General features: G+C 46.6%; 1 protein-coding gene across 1 annotated transcript in view; it reads left to right on the forward strand.

Moving 5' to 3' along the window:
- The first annotated feature begins 1840 nt into the window (after window positions 1–1840).
- The window catches only part of HEG1 (heart development protein with EGF-like domains 1), a 113846-nt gene continuing 96400 nt past the window's right edge, over window positions 1841–19286 (forward strand). The window contains exons 1-2 of the mRNA XM_011950855.1: window positions 1841–1934; window positions 3724–3875. Of these exons, the coding sequence (XP_011806245.1) occupies window positions 1841–1934; window positions 3724–3875 (246 nt within the window). The remainder of the gene's footprint in view (window positions 1935–3723; window positions 3876–19286) is intronic.

Raw genomic sequence — 19286 nt, forward strand, 5'->3', positions numbered from 1 at the left:
GGGAGTTTCAGGTCCAGGATTCCATCATCCTTCCTTCTATCTAGGTTTTTGACTGAGGGGATGGGAAACAATGTGTCTGTTAATGTATTAATACCAGGAAGAGGGTGCACAGTTTTTGTTAAGAGCTGTAGTGGAGAATGCAGTCGAGATCAGAGGGTTGACACAGGTCCTCTAGAGTCTACCTTTATTCCTCTTAAGTCTAAGAATCCAGAGACCCCATGAGGATGGATGAGAAGCTGGTACCAAGAGAAAGAATGCCTATCTGGGTGATGAGGGCAGCTGGTCTCATCACCCAGTGACAGATGGACAGAGACCATGTGGTGGCCACACATTACCTTTCAGCTCAGGGCCCTGCCTACCAATGCAGGGTGGTCCAGGCAGTGACCAATCAGATTGCCCCCTACCGTGGGGAGGAGGAAATACAGGACGGCAGAGGTGGAGCAGGGGACAAAGTGTTCCCTCTTCTTTGTCGTGGAGGAAGGGAGTTGGGTGGGAGTTCCATCCTCTCCATAAGTAGAAGAGGGAAATGAGGACTGAAGAAAGGAGTCCAGTGTGGTGACAGTGGAGAGAGCGGCAGAGCCAGGGTCCATGGGTGGGCAAAGAAGCCCCTAGCCCACTCTGACAATGGTCAGGAAGGGTTCCCTGGAGGAGGAGGTAAATGACCCGCACCCAAGCAGTTAGCTGCAGAGAGGACGGCTGGGCATCTACACAGAGGGGATGGTGTGATCAAAGGCAAGGAGATGAGACACAGTGTGTGGGGACTGGCCATAATTTAGGCTTTAAGGAGCCTATGGGCTGCAGCAGCCTGAGGCAGGAGAGGTAGGCAAAGGCAGATCCTGAAGTGGCTTGCAGGCCACCCTGTGTGCCTAGAGAATGAGGAAGGAAGGCTGGAGAGTGAGAGCAAAAATCAATCCTCTAAATGTTACAGGGTTTTATTTTTAAAATGAATTTGCATGATCCAGGTTCAGGAAAAATCCAGCTTCTGATCCCCTCTTTCCCTGACACATTTGTTGGTTCCTATTTCTGCTCTCCTTGCTACACTGGAGAATGGGGGGAGGGCCAGCAAGGGGCTTTCCACCCCTGAGACTAGGCCAGTGGGAGGAGAGGCCGAGGAGCCAGCCCAGACCCCTGGAGGGGCAGGGGCCAGTCACTTCCAGTTCTCAGAGCCCCCAGTGTATGCTGAGCTCCAGCTGCACTGGGGGCCTGTGGAAATGGTCTTGAGGGAGAGTAGAGACAGGAACAAAGTGAGCAGTACACCCACCCAGCCCTGCAGTGTTACTTTCCTGTGACTGCTACAACAAACGTGCACACGTTTAGTGGCTTAAAGCAACACAGGTTTGTTATCTTACAGTTCTAGAGGTCAGAAGGCTGAACTGGGTCTCACTGGCTAGAATCGAAGCGTCGGCAGAGCTGGGCTCCTGCTGCAGGCTCTGCGGGGTGGTCGTCTCCTTTTTCCAGCTTCTAGAGGTGTCCGCTTTCCTTGATCGGGGCCCTTGCATCTTCAGCTCCAGCAGGCAGCAAGCGCATCTCCTCTGGCCTCTGCTTCTGCCATCTCACCTCCTTCTCTGGCTCTCCTGCCTCCCTCTTCTGCTTTGAAGGACCCTTGTGATTAGATCGGGCCCACCTGGATAATCCAGCACAGTCTCCCAGTCTCAAGATCCTTAATTTAATCAAAGCTTCACAGTCCTTTTTGTCCTGTAAGTGACATCTTCACAGGCTTTGAGGATTAGGACCAGATCATTTTTGGAGGGGCATCCTTCTGCCTGCCTTATGCGACTTGAGGGCATGCGGGAAATGGCTGGAGCATAACCACAAAGCATACAGCACGCAGCCAAGCAACATGCTACAAGATGAATCCACAAGTGCTGGGGAGACAACCAGTGAGGAAGAAGCTCAGGAGACTTCTTGGAGGAAGCGAGTTTCGAACCAGGTTGGTGAGAGGACATGGCAAGGCTTCTGAACTAAGAGAATGAGATGGACAGACACATGGGGCAGAAAGCCCCAGGCAGGAGAGGGCAGGCCTACCTGCAGCCCAGGCCTCTTCTTCCTGCCTTTTACCTTTAAGTGAGGTCACCTGAGAAGGAGGTTGGTGTAGCTGCAAATTCATGGGAATTGGGAAAGAAAATCTCCGGTTTCCATCTTGGCTGTGGCACTTACTAGCTCTGTGGCCTTGGGAGAGCTTCTTAATCTCTGAGCTTTGCTTCCCTTCTCTGTAACGTGGGAGTTATAATCCTACCTTCCTCCACGTGGAGTTGTGAGTACTAAAACAGTGAGACACATTTTTTTGGAGGAGATAAAGACGGGGTGTTGGTGGGGGATGTGGAGGAGCATCTCAAGAATATTCTCCTACCACCCCTGCTCATTCCGTGCCACTTACTGTAGGCAACACCATAAGGAAAAAAAAAAAAAAAAAAGCCATGAAAACTGCAGTGTGTCTTGGCACCTGCTCACCTGGAATTTTGGAGCACAGTGAGGTTCTGCTTCAGCAGGTCATGCTGTGTCACGTGAGACACAGACACAGCAGTGCACCCTCACTAGCCAGCACCAGGAAACCTGCAAGCCCAAATCAGAGAGAGGAGAAGCTGCAGAGCGGCCGCTCAACTGCCATTTCAGCTCTGCCCACCGCCCCACCCAGCCACCCCCTTGGCCTATCAAATTTATTTGGCCACTACCCTGTATCACTCCTCTGCCCAGCCTTCTCCCTCCCTTCCCAGAGCCTTGGAAATTTTTTATTTTATTTTATTTATTTAGAGACAGGAGCCCACCCTGTCACCTAGACTGGAGTGCAGTGGCACAGTCGTAATTCCCTGCAGCCTCAATCTTCCAAGCTCAGCGATCCTCCCGCCTCAGCCTTCTGAGTAGCTGGGACCACAGACACTCACTACCATACTCAGGTAACTTAAAAAAATTTTTTTATTCTTTGGCCGGGCGCGGTGGCTCAAGCCTGTAATCCCAGCACTTTGGGAGGCTGAGACGGGCAGATCACGAGGTCAGGAGATCAAGACCATCCTGGCTAACACGGTGAAACCCTGTCTCTACTAAAAAATACAAAAACTAGCCGGGCGAGGTGGTGGGCGCCTGTAGTCCCAGCTACTCGGGAGGCTGAGGCAGGAGAATGGCATAAAACCCGGGAGGCGGAGCTTGCAGTAAGCTGAGATCTGGCCACTGCACTCCAGCCTGGGTGACAGAGCAAGACTCTGTCTCAAAAAAAATTAAAAAAAAAAAAAAAAATTTATTCTTGCAGAGACAGGGTCTCACTCTGTTGCCCAGGCTGGTCTCAAACTCCTGGGCTCGGGCAATCCACCTACCTCATCCTCCCAAAGTGTTGGGATTACAGGCATGAGTCATTGCACCTGGCTGGAAATGTTACTTAAAACCTACCTTGCTCTCCAGTTCTTTTGAACCGTGGCTTACCCGAGAGTAAACAACTCACACCTTGCTCTGTCTTATCTCTTTGAGGTCCTCATAGACGTCTGAGAGGAGAGGATCCACTGTGGAAGTGTGTGGGCTGGAGATTTTTCTACATTGCTTGCACTTCTCAATCGGCAGGGAGATTGCAGAAATCTGTGCTCACCAAATACTGCTGAGCAGTCCTGCATCTTGGAGATGCACCTGGGCTCCTTTGGGGAGGCTCACAGCAGAAACGGATGCCAGTTTGTCAGCTTGAGGCAGGAAGGAGAGGCTTAAGCCCCTGACTCTTGATAAGACACTCTTCTTGGGAAGAAGGCCACATTCAAGTAGAAGGCAAAACAGATGGTGAGAAAGGCCCACCAGCATCAGGGGTCTCCAGCTGGCTGTGCTTCCGGGAATGCAGCCCATTCTGCAGCATCACGGCTGGCACCCGCTCCCTGTTCCCAACCTCCAACCAGCCAAGGGTGAGTGGAGGACGCAGGCTTACCACCATTCATTGGCGTGAAGGGGGACACAGCCACCTTCTAAAAGATGCAGAGTGATTCTCTAAATGAGAGTCTCTAAAACATTGGAAAGCCTGCGTTTGTTTTTTTCTGTTTTATCTTGTTTTAAATAACACACACCAGTGCATGTGTATATGTGTGCACTTTCCTGTTTCTGTTAGAGAAGGTTGAACTCACCAAATGTGAAGCCTGGCTTAAAATATGGGCCATGTGGTATACATCAGATTCACTTTGGGGAGCTCTGAGGGCAGGTGGCATTTCAAAGAATTAGCAGTCATGCCCCAGCAACCAGCAGGAGGGCTTGACGAGTGCTGATCTGTGTGATGTGACATATACCATATGTATTAAGAGGCTGACGATGGAGAAAACAACACTGGCTTCAAATACAAACCCCAAACTGAAAGTCATAAGGATAAATGCTCCAAATGGCAGTGTCAATTTCTATTCTACTTAAGCTGCTTCTCACATAGGCAACTCAGTGTAACTCTGTGTGTCCGTATCAGTCAGGCCAGACTTGCTGCTGTAACAAACAGCCCCCACATTGCCGTGACTGAACACTATAAATTTATTCCTAGTTCATGTTACAGTCCAGTGCAAGTCAGAAGGGAATGAGAAGTTTTTCTTTACACTGTCATTCAGGGACCTGACCTCCTTCAGTTGCATGGCTTGAACATCTTCTATGACCTCAGTCTTCCCCTGAATTCTCAGCACCCAGCTGGCAGGTGAAAGAAAACAGACACATGGAGGAACCCAGAAAGGTTTTAGGGGCCAAGGCTGAAAGGGCTCCTGTCACTTCCTGCATTCAGTTGGCCAGAAGTAGACACATAATCTGTCAAACTGAAAGTCAGTCTGGGAGTTACAGAGCGGCTGTGTGCTCAGGAAGAAGAGGACTGGGTTTGGTGGGCATCTAGCCAGTTCCTGCCACCATGCTGCTGGATGAGAAAACTGGATGAAGTTCCTTATTAAGGGCAAATGAGTGAGTCTCCTAACTTGACTAAGTTTGTGCCTTCAGAGCTCTGTCTCCTGTGGTGAATCACACACTCCAGCCAACAATTCTGCCGTTCTTCAAATCATGCTTGGGATTCCATTTTTGGTACTCTCTTCAGAGCCTTTGAATATTCTAATGAATGATAAATTTTTATCCTTTGAGAGTTCTTTTGATTCCTAGAAACACCAGAAATCATTTGGAACCAAGCCTGGGAATAAGGGGACTGATCAAGCTAAATCACCTTCTTTGGGTCAAAAATGAGGTGTGACCATAAAGTAAACCAACTCTTGAGGCAAATTCCAAAGATGAGATACCCATGCAGCACATTTTGAGGATTGACTGTGTCACTGGAATAATTCTGTGAGGCTTCCCAAGGGACTGATTTGGAAGGAACAACATGCATTTAGATGCAGTCTTGTGCCACATGATGACATTTGGGTCAATGACAGAACACATATATGACAGTGGTCCCATAAGAAAATTCCTATCACCTAGTGATGTTATAGCCATTATAATGTCGTAACACATTACTCATGTGTTTGTGGTGATGCTGGTGTAAACAAACCTACTTAACTGCCAGTTGTATAAAAGTATAGCACATATTAATACAATTATATACAATACATAATACTTGATAATAAACAACCATGTTACTGGTTTATATATTTAGTATACATAAATATTTAGTGTATATATATATTTTATTGTTTTTATTTTTCATTTTGTTTGAGACAGAGTCTTGCTCCGTCACCCAGGGTGGAGTGCAGTGGCACGATCTCGGCTCACTACAACCTCTGCCTCCCGGGTTCAAGCGATCCTCCCACCTCAGCTTCCCAAGTAGCTGGGATTACAGGTGTGCACCACCACACCCAGCTAATTTTGTTTTGTGTTTTTAATAAAGGCAGGGTTTCACCACGTTGGCCAGGCTGGTCTTGAACTCCTGACCTCAAGTAATCTGCCCTCCTTGGCCTCCCAAAGTGCTGGGATTACAGGTGTGAGCCACCACACTCAACCTTTTTATTGTTATTTTAGGGTGTACACCTGCTAATTATTAAAAAAGAATTAAGTGGTGTAGAAAAAAGAAAAATTAAATCTGCTAAAATCTCTTTTTAAAATTTAAAGTAAACCTAATCTGGTATTTCCAGATTAAAAAAAAAAAAAAAAGAGTTAATTGTAAAACAGCCTCGGGCAGGTCCTTCAGGAGGTATTCTAGAAGAAGGCATTGATATCACAGGAGATGGCAGTTCCATGTGTGTTATTGGCCCTGAAGACCCTCCAGTGGGGCAAGATGTGGAGGCGGAAGACGGTGATACTGATGATCCTGACCCTGTGTAGATCTAGGCTAATGTGTGTATCTTTGTTTTTAACAAAAAAGTTTAAAAAGTAAAAACAAGTAAAAAAATTTTAAAAGTAGAAAAAAATTAGAAAATTAGAAAAATAGTAGAAAAGTAGAAAAAAGCAGAAAATATAGAATAAGGATGTAAAGGATATAAAGAAAGAACATCTTTTTGTATAATACAATGTGTTTGTGTTTCAGCTAAATGTTAATATAAAAGAGACAAAAAGTTAAGTTAAAAAAATTATAAAGTAAAAATGTTACATTAAGGTTAATTTATTATTGAAGAAAGAAAAAATTTTTTATAAATTTAGTGTAGCCTAAACACAGTGACTACATGAAGTCTACAGTCATGCACAGGAGTGTCCCAGGCCTTCACATTCACCTACCTCTCACTCACTGACTCGCCCAGAGCAACTTCCAGTCCTGCAAGATCCATTTACCATAAGTGCCCTGTACAGGTGTACCTTTTCAGATCTTTTATACTGTATTTTGCTGCACCTTTTCCATATTTAGATAAACGACTACCATTGTGTTACAGTAGTCTACAGTATTCAGTACAGTAACATGGTGTATAGGTTTGTGGCATAGGAATAGTAGCCTATGACACACAGCCTAGGTGCATAGTAGGCAGTACCTTCTGGGTTTGTGTGAGTACACTCTATGATGCTCAAACAACACCACAATTGCCTAAGGATACATTTCTCAGAACGTATCCTTGTCATTAAATGACACATGACTGTATATACATTTTGATAAATTGAGTGTATGTTTGCGTGTGTGTGTGTGTGTGTGTGTAGTGGATGACTTTGTAGTTTAGGTTCACACACTGTCATTTATTCATGATCTGTGTTGGTCTTTTTGCCCAATCAACTGCATCTACAGGAGTAGAGGTGTATCTTCTGTAAGCAATCATCTCAATTTATGGTTTTAAGTATTCTTGACATGCCGTCAGCCTGTATAACCCATCATGGATTTGTTCCATCACTCACTAAGTATGTATTAAATGTCTACATGTGCAAAGCTATTTTGCTTGATTCAGACAAACTGTGATACTAGATAACAGCAACCGCTTCCCTAGCAGCCTGAAGCTCAGTTTGTAGGTACTAGCAACAGAGTGTTCTAGGATGAAGACGCGAGAATCGGGCACAGATCTCTTGGATGGCCAGCATGAGAGCAAACTGGTCTTGGAATAGGCTGCACTTGATGGTTCAACTGAAGTGTTCTGAGAAGAGAGATTACCCATAACGTTTTCTTATTGGCTGAAGAACACTGGATCAGCTCTTTCCGGACTGGTGTTTTGCTTTTCTGGATAAACCCAGTGTCTTGGAACATCCTCACATTTATTTCAGAATTACTCATGTTACCCCAAGAAATACAACCTCAGATTATCTTTTTCTCATGAGCAATGAGGAGGAAGCATAAGAGATAAGGGTGGACCCTGCTGTATAGCTGCAGTCCAGGAAGGAAGTTGGGGACCTCCTTGTACCATCATACGACTGCCTTGAAAGATGAGGAAGTAAAGCCTTATGTCTGCAAGTGTAGTCCTCAGCTTACTGATGTAATAAAAAATCATCTGGGATGCTTCTAATATGCAGATTTGGGGCCCTTCCGTTTAAGCAACCCCTCCCCAGGTGATTCGTTAAAGCTTGAGAAGCACAGGTGAAAGGGCTTTGGGCTGCCCTGAGTCTGTGACTAACTGTCTCCATCAGCTCCGGGCTCTGCGGTGAGCAGCAGGAGTCCCAGACCAGAACTTCATGTGCTGGTGCCAGTGAGACACACTGGTCCACACTGGGGTCCAATACACCACACGGCAGCGAGGCCCGTCCCTGTGGGTCAAGTTGATGAGCTGGAGACAAAGCACTTCAGAACCTTGTTTTACTAAGCATGGTGGAGATGGGCTGCATCATCTTGGCGTGCATGTGTGCATGAAGTTTGTGTTTGCACCTGTGGGGTCTATTTCTCTGTAGATCTGGAGATACACATTTTGTTCTTTCTGCCACTGACTGGTAGGGCCTCTTCCTTTACCTCCCACCCCAGCCCCAACTCCTCCCTTCTTTCCAGTCTCACCTCTCTGGCTGCTAGGGCTCCAAGCCCTGCCTGGACGCCAGTCCACAGAAGAGCTGATCCATGATCAGGGAGCCCAGAAAGGGCTTGGAGCCCTAGGAACAGCTAGGGTCTTGCAATTCATAGTCAATCCTAAAATTAAATAAGAAAATCTTTATTGACCCTTATGCTAGCCACCTACATTCATTATCTCATTTGATTCTCAGAACAATGCAATGAGTTAGGTACTCTTTTCCCCCATTTTATAGAAGAGGAAACTGAGGCTCGGGATAAGTAAATAAGTAATTTACTGAAAGTCCCATAGCTGGGAAGTGACAGAGCCAGATTTGAACTCAGATCACTCACTGGTCACTGTTCCTGGGACCCATGGAAGCCAGCCTAGCCCTTGTCTTCTCTAAGTCCCCAAGTGCTCCTCCCCCTCCTGCCCTTCACCCTTCTTGCCCCACTGTCTAGAACAGGTGTTTGCAAACTACAGCCCCATGGGTCAAATCAAACCCATGGCCTGCTTTTGTTTTAATTGAGGTGAAATTCACATAATGTAAAATTAACAATAGTAATCACTGCCTGTTTTTGAAACGAAAGCTTTACTGGAACACAGCACACCCACTCATGCGTTGTCGGTGGCCACTTTTACGCTGCAGCAGCAGAGTTCTGCAGCTGTTGTGACAGACACCATAGGGCCTACAAAGCCTAAAATTTTACTATCTTTCCCTTTACAGAAAATGTTTCCTGAGCCCCGTTTTAGATAATTTTGATCTATTCTCTTTAGATAGGACCTGGGCCCTGAGGAACGTTTTCGCAGACATCTCTACCTCTATTAAGAAATGCCTGCCCTAGTCAGGCGTGGTGGCTCACGCCTGTTATCCCAGCACTTTGGGAGGCCGAGGCGGATGCATCACTTGAGGTCAGGAGTTCGAGACCAGCCTGGCCAACATGTCAAAACCCCGTCTCCAAAAATTAGCCAGATGTGATGGTGTGTTTGTAATCCCAGCTACTCGGGAGGCTGAGGCACGAGAATTGCTGGAGCCCAGAAGGCAGAGGTTGCAGTGAGCCAGATCATGCCACTGCACTCCAGCCTGGGCAACAGAGTGAGACTCTGTCTCAAAAGAAAAAAAAAGGACATGCCTGTCCTCTCTAAAGGCAAACTCTTCCCCCCTCTCTGTTGGATGCCATGCTCCTGTGCCTTATGGACCATCTCCCCAGTGACTCCTGTTTCCCCCTCCTTTCTCTGGTCTCAACCCACACAAGAGCCAGTGCTGGCAAATATGCTGGTACTTGATCTGCCAGGTGCCACCCCTGTTCTTTCCTTCTCCTGCCAAGTACCTGGTGTATATAGTTTGTATCTGGATATTCCACTTTCTCTCCTTGCATTTTCCCCCTTCACCTTCTACAATCCAACTTCGGTCCTTCTGCTAGCCTTTTGGATACATCTCCATGTGGATATCTTGGAGTTAAACAAAATTTAAGTCATCTACCCAGCATCCTCAGTCTTTGCTGTTGCTGTGTTATCTATCCCGTTGTCTCAAATTAGTCACTGTGGAACCATCTTCACCTCTCCCTCTTTCTTTATCTCTGTTCTGTTACCAAATACCATTGCCTTTTTAGGAAATCTCTCTTGGGTTTCTCCCTTCCTCATTCCCATTGTCAATTTCTTGGTCCAGCCCTTCATCACCTTACATCTGAATCACTACATGGGCTTCTAACTGGTCTACCTTCCTCTCTCTTTTCTGATCTGCCTTCTCTGTCTCATTGTTCAAATACTGAGAGCTCAGATAGAATTCAGGCCCTTGGCGTTTACCTTCCCCATTCTTTCCAGCCTCCTGTCCCCCTCTCCCAATATTCCCTGAGCACACCTGGTTCCCATAGGACTCAGCACCTGTGTAGCACTCTGCCTTCCATTTATAATGTTCTCCTCTGTTTTCTTTGCTTGGGAAACTCCTAAACATCTCTGAGGAAAGAGTTCTAAGATCTCTAAGAATGCTTTCTCTAGCAACTGTCAATGTCCTTAGAGCACTTGGTTCATACTTATGTGAAATAACTTCCCTTACATCACACATATTTATGGATCCAGTTTTTTCTCCTAATCTGTTGGCTGGACAAGGGCAGGCACTTACATATATTGTTGTGTCCAGGCCATATCTTCTTCATCTTTGGATAGCCAGAGTAGGTGCTCACTAAATGTTCTTCTAAACATTTTATTTTAGATTCAGGAAGCACATGTGCAGGTTTGTTACATAGGTATATTGTGTGATGCTGAAGTTTGGACTTCTCAGGATCTCATTGCCCAACTAGTCAGCATAGTATCCAATAGGTAGTTTTCCAGCCTTGGCCCTCTCCCTTCAATAAATGTTTCTTGAGCAACCCTTTGATCATGTCCCTCTGCTGCTGAAAACCTACACTGAGTCTCTGTTTCCTAGTGCAGTAAGTTTCAGTTCCAGGTGTGGCCGCACATTAGACCCACTTGGGAAGCTTTGGAAAAATACTGATGTCCAGGCCCCACAGCCAGTGATTGTGATAGAGTAGGGGGGTTCCAGGCACTGGCATTTTGTGAAAGCTCCCCTGACACGTGTGATGTCCAGCCAGGGCTGAGAATCACCAGTTTCATGTAGTTTTCAAGGCTCTCATTCATTTCCCTGTCTCCCCAGGAGACTCTCAGGAGCTCTTGCCCCAGAACCCCTCTCACATGTTGCTCATCCTCAGAGCCCCCTTGCACTATAGACCCTTCCTCACTCATATCACTCTCTGTCATTCAGGCTATACTTCTCCCCTCACCCAGGTGGGAGTGCCCCAAGGGCAGGAAGCCTGTAGCTTTGTATCCCCAGAGCACTGAGCGCAGGGCTGCTGGTGTGGTGGGTAATCACAAAGAATCTGTGGGCTGGCTGCTCAAGGTCTCCCCTTGTAGAAACCATCTTGGCAAGGCCTGAGGAAACAACACATTTCAGGGCATGAGCCTCAGGACACTAGGTTTGTTTTGGGTGGATGAGGAGGAAGAACTTGGGTGGGAGGGCGCCCTGCCTATCTTCACCAGTGTGTGGACTCCAACAGACTCCATAAACTAACAGATGATCCATGCTGGTGGAGAGTGAAGAGTCTTAGATTGGCTCTGATGGTCGTCAGACTTGGAGTCCTGTCTCCCACCCACACTCTCGTCAGATCCTTGCTATATGAGGCTGGGCAGTGTAAGATAGAGGATGGGGCACTGGCTGCTGTCTGAAGACAGGTCCAGATCTGGCCTTCTGTGCATCCTCTGTGGGTACATGGCTTCCCTTGAGGGGCTGGAGTCTACCCCTAAGGTCCTTTACGGCTCATTCGGTCAGTTTTTCCGTTGCTCATCTAGACCAGGAGTCCCCAGCTAATGTGAGACAACGACCACCTGGAAGAGGAAAAACATGGCACAGGCCACATGTTCCCACTTGCTCATGCTAAACATAGACCTTTGGAGATTGGACATTTTGAGACATTTCTCTTTCGTGGCCCACAGTGGATCAGGGATTCAGGAGCTCTCATGTCTAATGAAAGTCACAAGTTCAAAATTTAAAACAGATAAATCAAGAGCATCACATTGTTGCTGTTCAATTTTTCTTTAATAAGAGAAATAAATACATTATTATTATTGTTATTATTATTATTAAACAGGGTCTTGCTCTGTTGCCCAGGCTGAAGTGCAGTTGCATGATCATGGCTCACGGTAACCTTGAACTTTTGGACTCAAGTGATCCTCCTGCCTCAGCCTCCAAAGTAGCTGAGACTACAGGTGCATGCCATCATGCCTGACTAATTTTTATTTCATTTTAGTTTTATAGAGACAGAGTCTCACTATGTTGCCCAGGCTAGTCTTGAACTCCTGGGCTCAAGAAATCCTCCTGCTTCAGCCTCCCAAAGCATTAGGATTACAGCATGAGTCACCACACCTGGCCATTATTTTTTGCATGATACCTTAAAATTTTTTTTTTTCCTCATGTCCATCATCTCATTTGATTGTTACAGTTACCCTGTAAGGTAGTAATGCCTACCAGTGACAGGCATTACTGTTCATATTTTACAGATAAGAAAACTGAAACTCACTGAGGTTAACTGATTGGCCCAAAGTTGTAGAATCGAGAATGGAGAAGCCAGAATGAAGACTTGTGTTCTGTCTCCTACTCCAGAGTCCTTTTATGAAAACATTCCACTTAGCCATCCCCATCTTTCCAAATAGAAATAGTTTTCTTTTTTCTTTCCTGATTATAACAGTAACACATGCCATTAAAAGACATGTACATGAATTTTAACCACAGCGTATTTGTAACAGCTGCAAATGGAAACTACCCTAATACCTATTAACAATAGAAGAGAAAGTAAATTGCAGGATAGCCCCACAATGGCCACCACCTCACAAGGACAATGAAGAGTCCATGCCTACATGCAACAAAGTGAGTGAAGCCCTGGACAGTAGAAGCTAGACCCAACTAATCCATATGACTGCATTTCACTTCCATAAAATACAAACCAGGGATTTGGTCTTTTATCAAAGACAGGAATCCATGCTGAGAGAAATCAGGGCAGTGGTGACACGTGTGGAGGAGAATATTGAAAGGCAACATAAGCATCTTTTAGTCCAAGATGTGGCTACGCAAGTGTATTCAGTAAGTGAGATTCTTGGAGCTCTGCATGTTTTTGGCATTTCATGGGCACTTTTCCCCACAGGCATTGATATGGTTTGGCTTTGTCCCTACCCAAATCTCTTCTTGAATTGTAGCTCCCATAATCCCCGTGTGTCATGGGAGGGACCCAGTGGGAGGCAACTGAATAATGGGGGTGGGTTTTTCTGTCCTCATGATAGTAAGTCTCACAGGATCTGATGGTTTTATAAAGGGCAGTTCTCCTGCACACGCTCTTTTGCCTGACACCATGTAAGACGTGCCTTTGCTCCTCCTTTGCCTTCTGCCATGACTGTGAGGCCTCCCTAGCCATGTGGAACTATGAGTTCATTAAGCCTCTTTTTCTTTATAAATTACCCTGTCTCATGTACTTCTTCACAGCAGGATGAAAATGGACTAATACAGGCATCATATTTTAAAGAACAGTTTTAGAGAACTACACATACTGCTATAAGAAAATCAGACAACACTGAAGAATACAAACATTTTTCAATCAATTTTAGAACTAAACACCAGAGAATGTGAAAGCATATTCCACAAACCTAAGAAAAATGTATTTAGTTCTGTGTCAACAGTCACTTAAGGAGAAGAAACAGAAGAGGGAAGGAGAAAAAAAATGGGGATGACTTGATTGGAAGAAAGGCAGACTGATGGAGAGGTAGAGGAGTGGCTGGGCTGGGAGGCACTTGGTGACACAAAGGGAGGCTTGAAGAATAGAGACTGAAAGACCCAGAAGAGGCTCAAGAAGAGACACCTGCAAACAGAAAGCGACAACAGAAAAGCCAACAGAATGAGGGCCGAGGGGGCTGGAGGGGAAGAATACATCCAGACTCACAGAGCGAGTGAGGTAGAGAGGTGTGTGGATATTGCCCCCAACTGTCAACCTGGACTGTGTGAGGAGAAGAAATCATCGATGCTTTTTGCAGTCATGTGGAAACACTGTGTTTCCAGTGACTCCACCAGAGCCTGGCGCTTGGGACGTGTTTGGCAAATATTTGTTGAGTGAGTGATTGATGAACAGATGATTGAAAACCCAGGTCCCTCTGCCCACAATGGGAGCTCCACCTCTAGACGTTCTGCTCCTTCCCTGGGGCCCTGGACACTCTGCCCAGTGTTGTGGCATCCCAGGAATTTCCCTGCTTGCTGTGGGGAGGATGTTTCACACTGGAAGGTTTTGCAAAATAGGACTGCTTTATCAGAATCCTGTTGCACTGGAGAATGTTCCTGGCTCATTGATGTTTACGGTGTGTAACCAATTTTTATCAAAGGAATGTTGTTTGGAATGGAATTGTCCTCTCAGATGGGCAGACAAGAAACGGAAGGTCATTTGAGGACCTGCCCCAAGCTGTGTTAAGTTGGAGCTCCGAGTTGCTGCGTATGATGTTTGGGAGCCTGGCCAGCCCATGAGCAACCCTTCCTCCCTGGAGGAGGTTCCAGCCAGTTTTCAGAGGGATTGCAGTGTTTATATTCTCACCTTGGACCTGCAAGGCAAACTCCCCTGGAGCTCAGCACTGGTGGGTGGAGAAGCCACAAGGGCTCCCTGTGCCCAGGGTCCAGCAAAGAGGTCAATGCAGCCTGGACAAAATGACACTGTTTCTGACATTCCAGAAAGGAGAGAATAAGTCTTCTTCTAAGGGGTTAAAAAATAAGGAGATGGGTTTATTCCTTTCATTCTTTGGTGAAAATCCCAATGCACCTGCTTCTTGGAGCTCTGAACAAAATAGTGTAGATGTAGCCCATGTGCCATGGAGGGCTGGAATTCTGCTCTTCTATGACATCTCTGGTGCTGTGGGGCCAGCTCTGCAGCTCCTGTCTGCAAGAGTTCTTCATGTACCTTGGGGCAGAGAAAGGGACTGAACGGGAGGTAGAGATGGAGGCTGAGGCAGGAAGGGAGGAGGAGTCAAGAGAGGTCAGAAGGTTCCATTCTTGTGGGAGGGAAACCTGCCCTGCAGCAGGAGAGGGCTGGGGTGCCCCAGCTGTGCCCAAGGATGCCAGTGAGCAGAGAGGAGCAAGTGGGAGAGCAGCTGATGCTGCAGCGTACTGTCATTATTGGTTTATCTTCACCAGTCCCCACGGGCCCGTGACAGGGCTGGGTATGCTGGGACATTTCTCTCCCTCTCTACAACTGTTTCTAAATGTCTTAATGATAATGGATAGAATTATGTCTCCCCAAAAGATATGTTCAAGCCCTAACTTCTGGTATCCGTGAATGTGACCTTATTTGAAAATAGCGTCTTTGCAGATGTGAATAAAATGAGATCAGACTGGATTATAGGGGGTCCTAAATCCAGTAACAGTGTCTTCTAAGAAGACCATGTGAAGACAGATGCACACAGTGGGAAGAAGACCATATGATGATGGAGGCAGGGGCCACAAGCCAAGGAACAGCAAGCATTGCCAACCACCGCCAAAGCTAGGAAGAGGCAGAGAAGAGCTCTCTCCTGGAGCCTTCAGAGGGAGGATGGGTCCGTTGACATCTTGATTTCAGAATTCCAGCCTCTGCAACAGTGAGAGGATACATTTCTGTTGTTTTAGGCCACCCAGTTTGTGGGACTTTGTTACAGCAGCCCTAGGAAAAGAATACATTGGTGTTTCTCAGAATTTTAAATCCCTCATGCCTGCCCCTTCGTTCCCTCCACTCACAGCAAGTAGCCTCTCTTACAAGTCAAGTCCCCTACTTTACCAAGAAAACGGAAGTCTCAGAGGAAGTCCAGGCTCTGCAGTACCCCATGCTCTCCTCTTTTCCTCTTCCCAGGCCAGTCCGTCCACCTGGGCTAGGATTCCATCCCGTCCTGCTTCTCAGAAACCTTATCCCATCACCTTTGACTTTCTCCCTCCCACACAGACCATTTCCACGTCCAAATGTTCCCCCTAAAAACAAGAACTCCCCTCTACTCATTCCCCTGTAGTTACTGTCCCAGCTCACTCTCCCACTTCAGAGCCAAACTCTCTTGAAATGTTATCTCCACCAGTTCGCTTCCTCGGCTCTCACTCCTCCCACTGTTCTCCATGTGGATTGTGCTCTGAACACTCCTCTGAAGTCACTTTTCTTAGGATCACTGGTGATTTCCACGTTGCTAAAACGAATGGCTATTTTCAGTCTTCACCTCACTTGACCTTTCGGCAGCATTGCACACTGTGAGCCAGGATCTCCTTCCCTTTGCTGGGGTGATGTCACCTTCTCCTGGGTTTTCTCCTATCTCTCAGTGGCTCCTTTCCAGTCTTTTTTCTGGCTCAGCCTCCTCTCCCAGCCACTTCATGTTGTGTTCCCCAGGACTCATTTTCAGCCTGTCTTCTCTGACTATGGTACTCTCTTCCCTACGTAATCCCATCCCCTTGTACTACAAACCTTAAACTGGGACCTCTCCCCTCAGCTCCAACTCTGCAGATTCAAATAGTTCTTGCCCACCATTCCCTCTCCTTGTGAATGGTACCACCATCCATCCAATCATGCAAACCAGAAACCTGAGAAACCTTGCCACTCTCTCTCTCCCTCATCCTCCATGTCCATCAGCATGTCTGGTGGATTTTACCTACTGCAATCTCTCAAATCCATATTTTCCTCTGAATTCACTTCTATTACCCTTATCCAAGAATTATCACTTTCCTCTTGGACTCCAAGAGTCCAGGCATCAGTTCTTGTTTCTTTCTAAATTATTCCTCTTATCATATTATTCCTCTTATCATTATTCTCTTATCATCTTAGAATGACGATTTCCAATCCCAAATCATGTCACCCCTCATCCCTTATCTTCCCCTCCTCTCCTCCACCTTCACCGTACTCTACCTTCTCTACTTAACACTTTATAATGACTTCCTTAAACTCTTAAAATAAATAAACAAATCCTTAAAATGAACTGTTAGGTCTCCCTGCTTTAGTTCCTATCAAATCTCCAGGCTTACCTCCTTCCATGCTCTTCCTCACTCTCTATCTCAGTCACAATAGCTTTCTTCCAGTCCTTTCCATGTATCCCACTTCCTCCTGTCTCAGGGGCCTTGTACATCCTCTCCCCAGTCTGCTTTGCCTGGTTAACAGCCTACACAGCTTTCAGATCAGGGTTCAATTTCATGTCCACGGAAAAACCCAACACACCCTCCTGAGTGCCCTCCTTCAGGCACTTACACATGACAAGTTTACATTTATACTCTGTCAGTACTTGGATGGGAGATACCTATTTCATACGTCCTTGCTACTGTGCCGGAAGTTCTTTACTGAACTCTAAAACATCAGAGCTAGAACTCTCCTTAGCAATCATCTAGGACTATCTTTGTTTTAGAGATTGGAAACTGTGGCCCAGATCACACAATTAAACAGTGGTAAAGGGCAGAAAAGAAGCAAGGGCTCTAGCACCAAGTCAACCGTTCCTTCCAAGGTTCTATACTGCCTCCAGCTCTCTTGCTGTTTTGCTGTTTTCTCTTGTTCTGCCCTAGGAGGAGAAGAAAAAGAGCTGGAATCCATCTACACCATGATCAATCTTTCCAAGTTCTCCCTGTGTGTCCCTCCCCTAATCTGCTGGTTAAGCCCTTTCTAGTTGGTAGTTACCCTGAACTTGGTCATTTCTCTTAGAAGGCAGAGAGGAGACTAGAGAGAGATAAACCTGTGGTACTTAAAGTGGGGAGGGATTGGGGAAGTGGGGGAGGATTGCGGGGAGGTGGCAGGTACATGTTTACTCCTTGGGTCTTAGTAGAGAAGGCAGATTCTCTCACAGGATCCCTGAATCCACACGAGAAGCCTGTAAGGGCCATTCTACCCTTAAACCTTCCTGCTTGCCTGGGAGTGCAACCAATACTATGTGACATGGTCTCCTTGGAGGGAAGGGAGTGGCAGTGAACAGAACCTCTGAGCACAGTCCTAGTCTGTTGGGGCTTGTCTGACTGGGTCTGGGCAGCTGTGCAGTCCTGCCTGTTATTGTGAGAGCAGCATCCAGAGAAGTTGAGCTCAGGCCATGAGAGCAAATCAAGTCAGTTTCAGGGGGATTATTGTTTGGTACTTTCTTGGAGAGACCTGGAAGATCTGTGTGAGAGCCCTGGAAAACTAGTTTGTTTAAAAACAAAACAAAATAAAACCAAATCTTTACTCCTCATTCCCTCATTTAAGGTGAGTTTGTTTATACACAACCTCCTTTATGTTTTTTTTTGCCAAATGACTCACTTGTACTGAGTCACCAGAAAGTGGGACTAGGCCCATCTGCAGCTGCCCTGAACACCACGATCTCATTCTCCTGGAGGTGGGTCATGGAGATCTGGAGACAGAGAAACAGAGAAGAGCAGAGAAATGGGATGGAGAGCCAGGCCTGAAAGTGAGGTGCATACTCATATTTTCATGAGCATTTGGTTGTCAGACAGGAGCCCCCAACAGAACCCGCAAGATCCCCAAGGAGCTGCAACATTTGTTTCTGTTGCAATACTATTTGTTTCTGTTTGCAAATTGTTGCAAACTGTGAATTAGGAGACCAGAATTAACAATATCACATGGTCATTCACAGATCAATCATTTCGTCTTCGGGTCTACCTTCAGAATCTTGAGCAAGTTATTTTCCCATTTGAGCCCCTCTTTCTTCACTTAATGAGGAGGCTTACAGTCCTAAACTTTAGACATTTTATTATTCATTTACTGGGGAGGGAGTGGTTATGGAAACAAATGGAACTTTATTTACCAAGAAAATTTGTTTACATGAAATCTTTGAATCTTTCCCCAAAGGTTTCCCTTTAAAATTCTGTGATCTCTGGGCATCATTTGGTTTAATTTGCGATCTGCAGCTCTTTTCCTGATGATGAGTTTGCCCTAGCCTGCCTGAATTCACAGTTTTCTTTTCCCTGCAGCCTGTTTGGGTGTCCTCGCGGTGACATCTCTGCAGAACTCTGGTGTGAGCCAAAGGCAGTGGTCGGATGGGAACAGCATCCAAGCTTGAGAGGGCGTGGGGGATACTCGGATGCTCGCGTTGGCCGGAGGGTGAGGTGTTAGGTTTGGCAAACACGAGCTCATCACCAGCCCTGGGGCCTGAAGAAGGGGAAGTGGGGGTGGGAGTGGGGACACTTCAAATCAATTAAGGGCGGTGACAGCGCGGGCTGGGGACCAGGGGACCGTTCCCTTTCTCTCTCCTATCAAAGCACTTGGGATAATCTAGTCTGGTGCTAATCACATTACCCAGGACCTGCTTTTCACCTACTTCTTGTGCGTTTAAGGAGTTGGGAAAGTGGTGCCCGATTCAGAAGACTCTATGCGGAGCATGTGTGTGACAAAAGTTGCAGCACCGTGGCTCCGCTGACCTCATCCCGCTGTCCCGGGCCGGGCCGCTCTCCAGGCGCCGGGCCCCAGCCCCCTTCCTGCCCTCTCCCCG

The sequence above is a fragment of the Colobus angolensis genome, unplaced genomic scaffold, assembly GCF_000951035.1.
Source record: "Colobus angolensis palliatus isolate OR3802 unplaced genomic scaffold, Cang.pa_1.0 Scaffold31, whole genome shotgun sequence".
NCBI lineage: Eukaryota > Metazoa > Chordata > Mammalia > Primates > Cercopithecidae > Colobus > Colobus angolensis.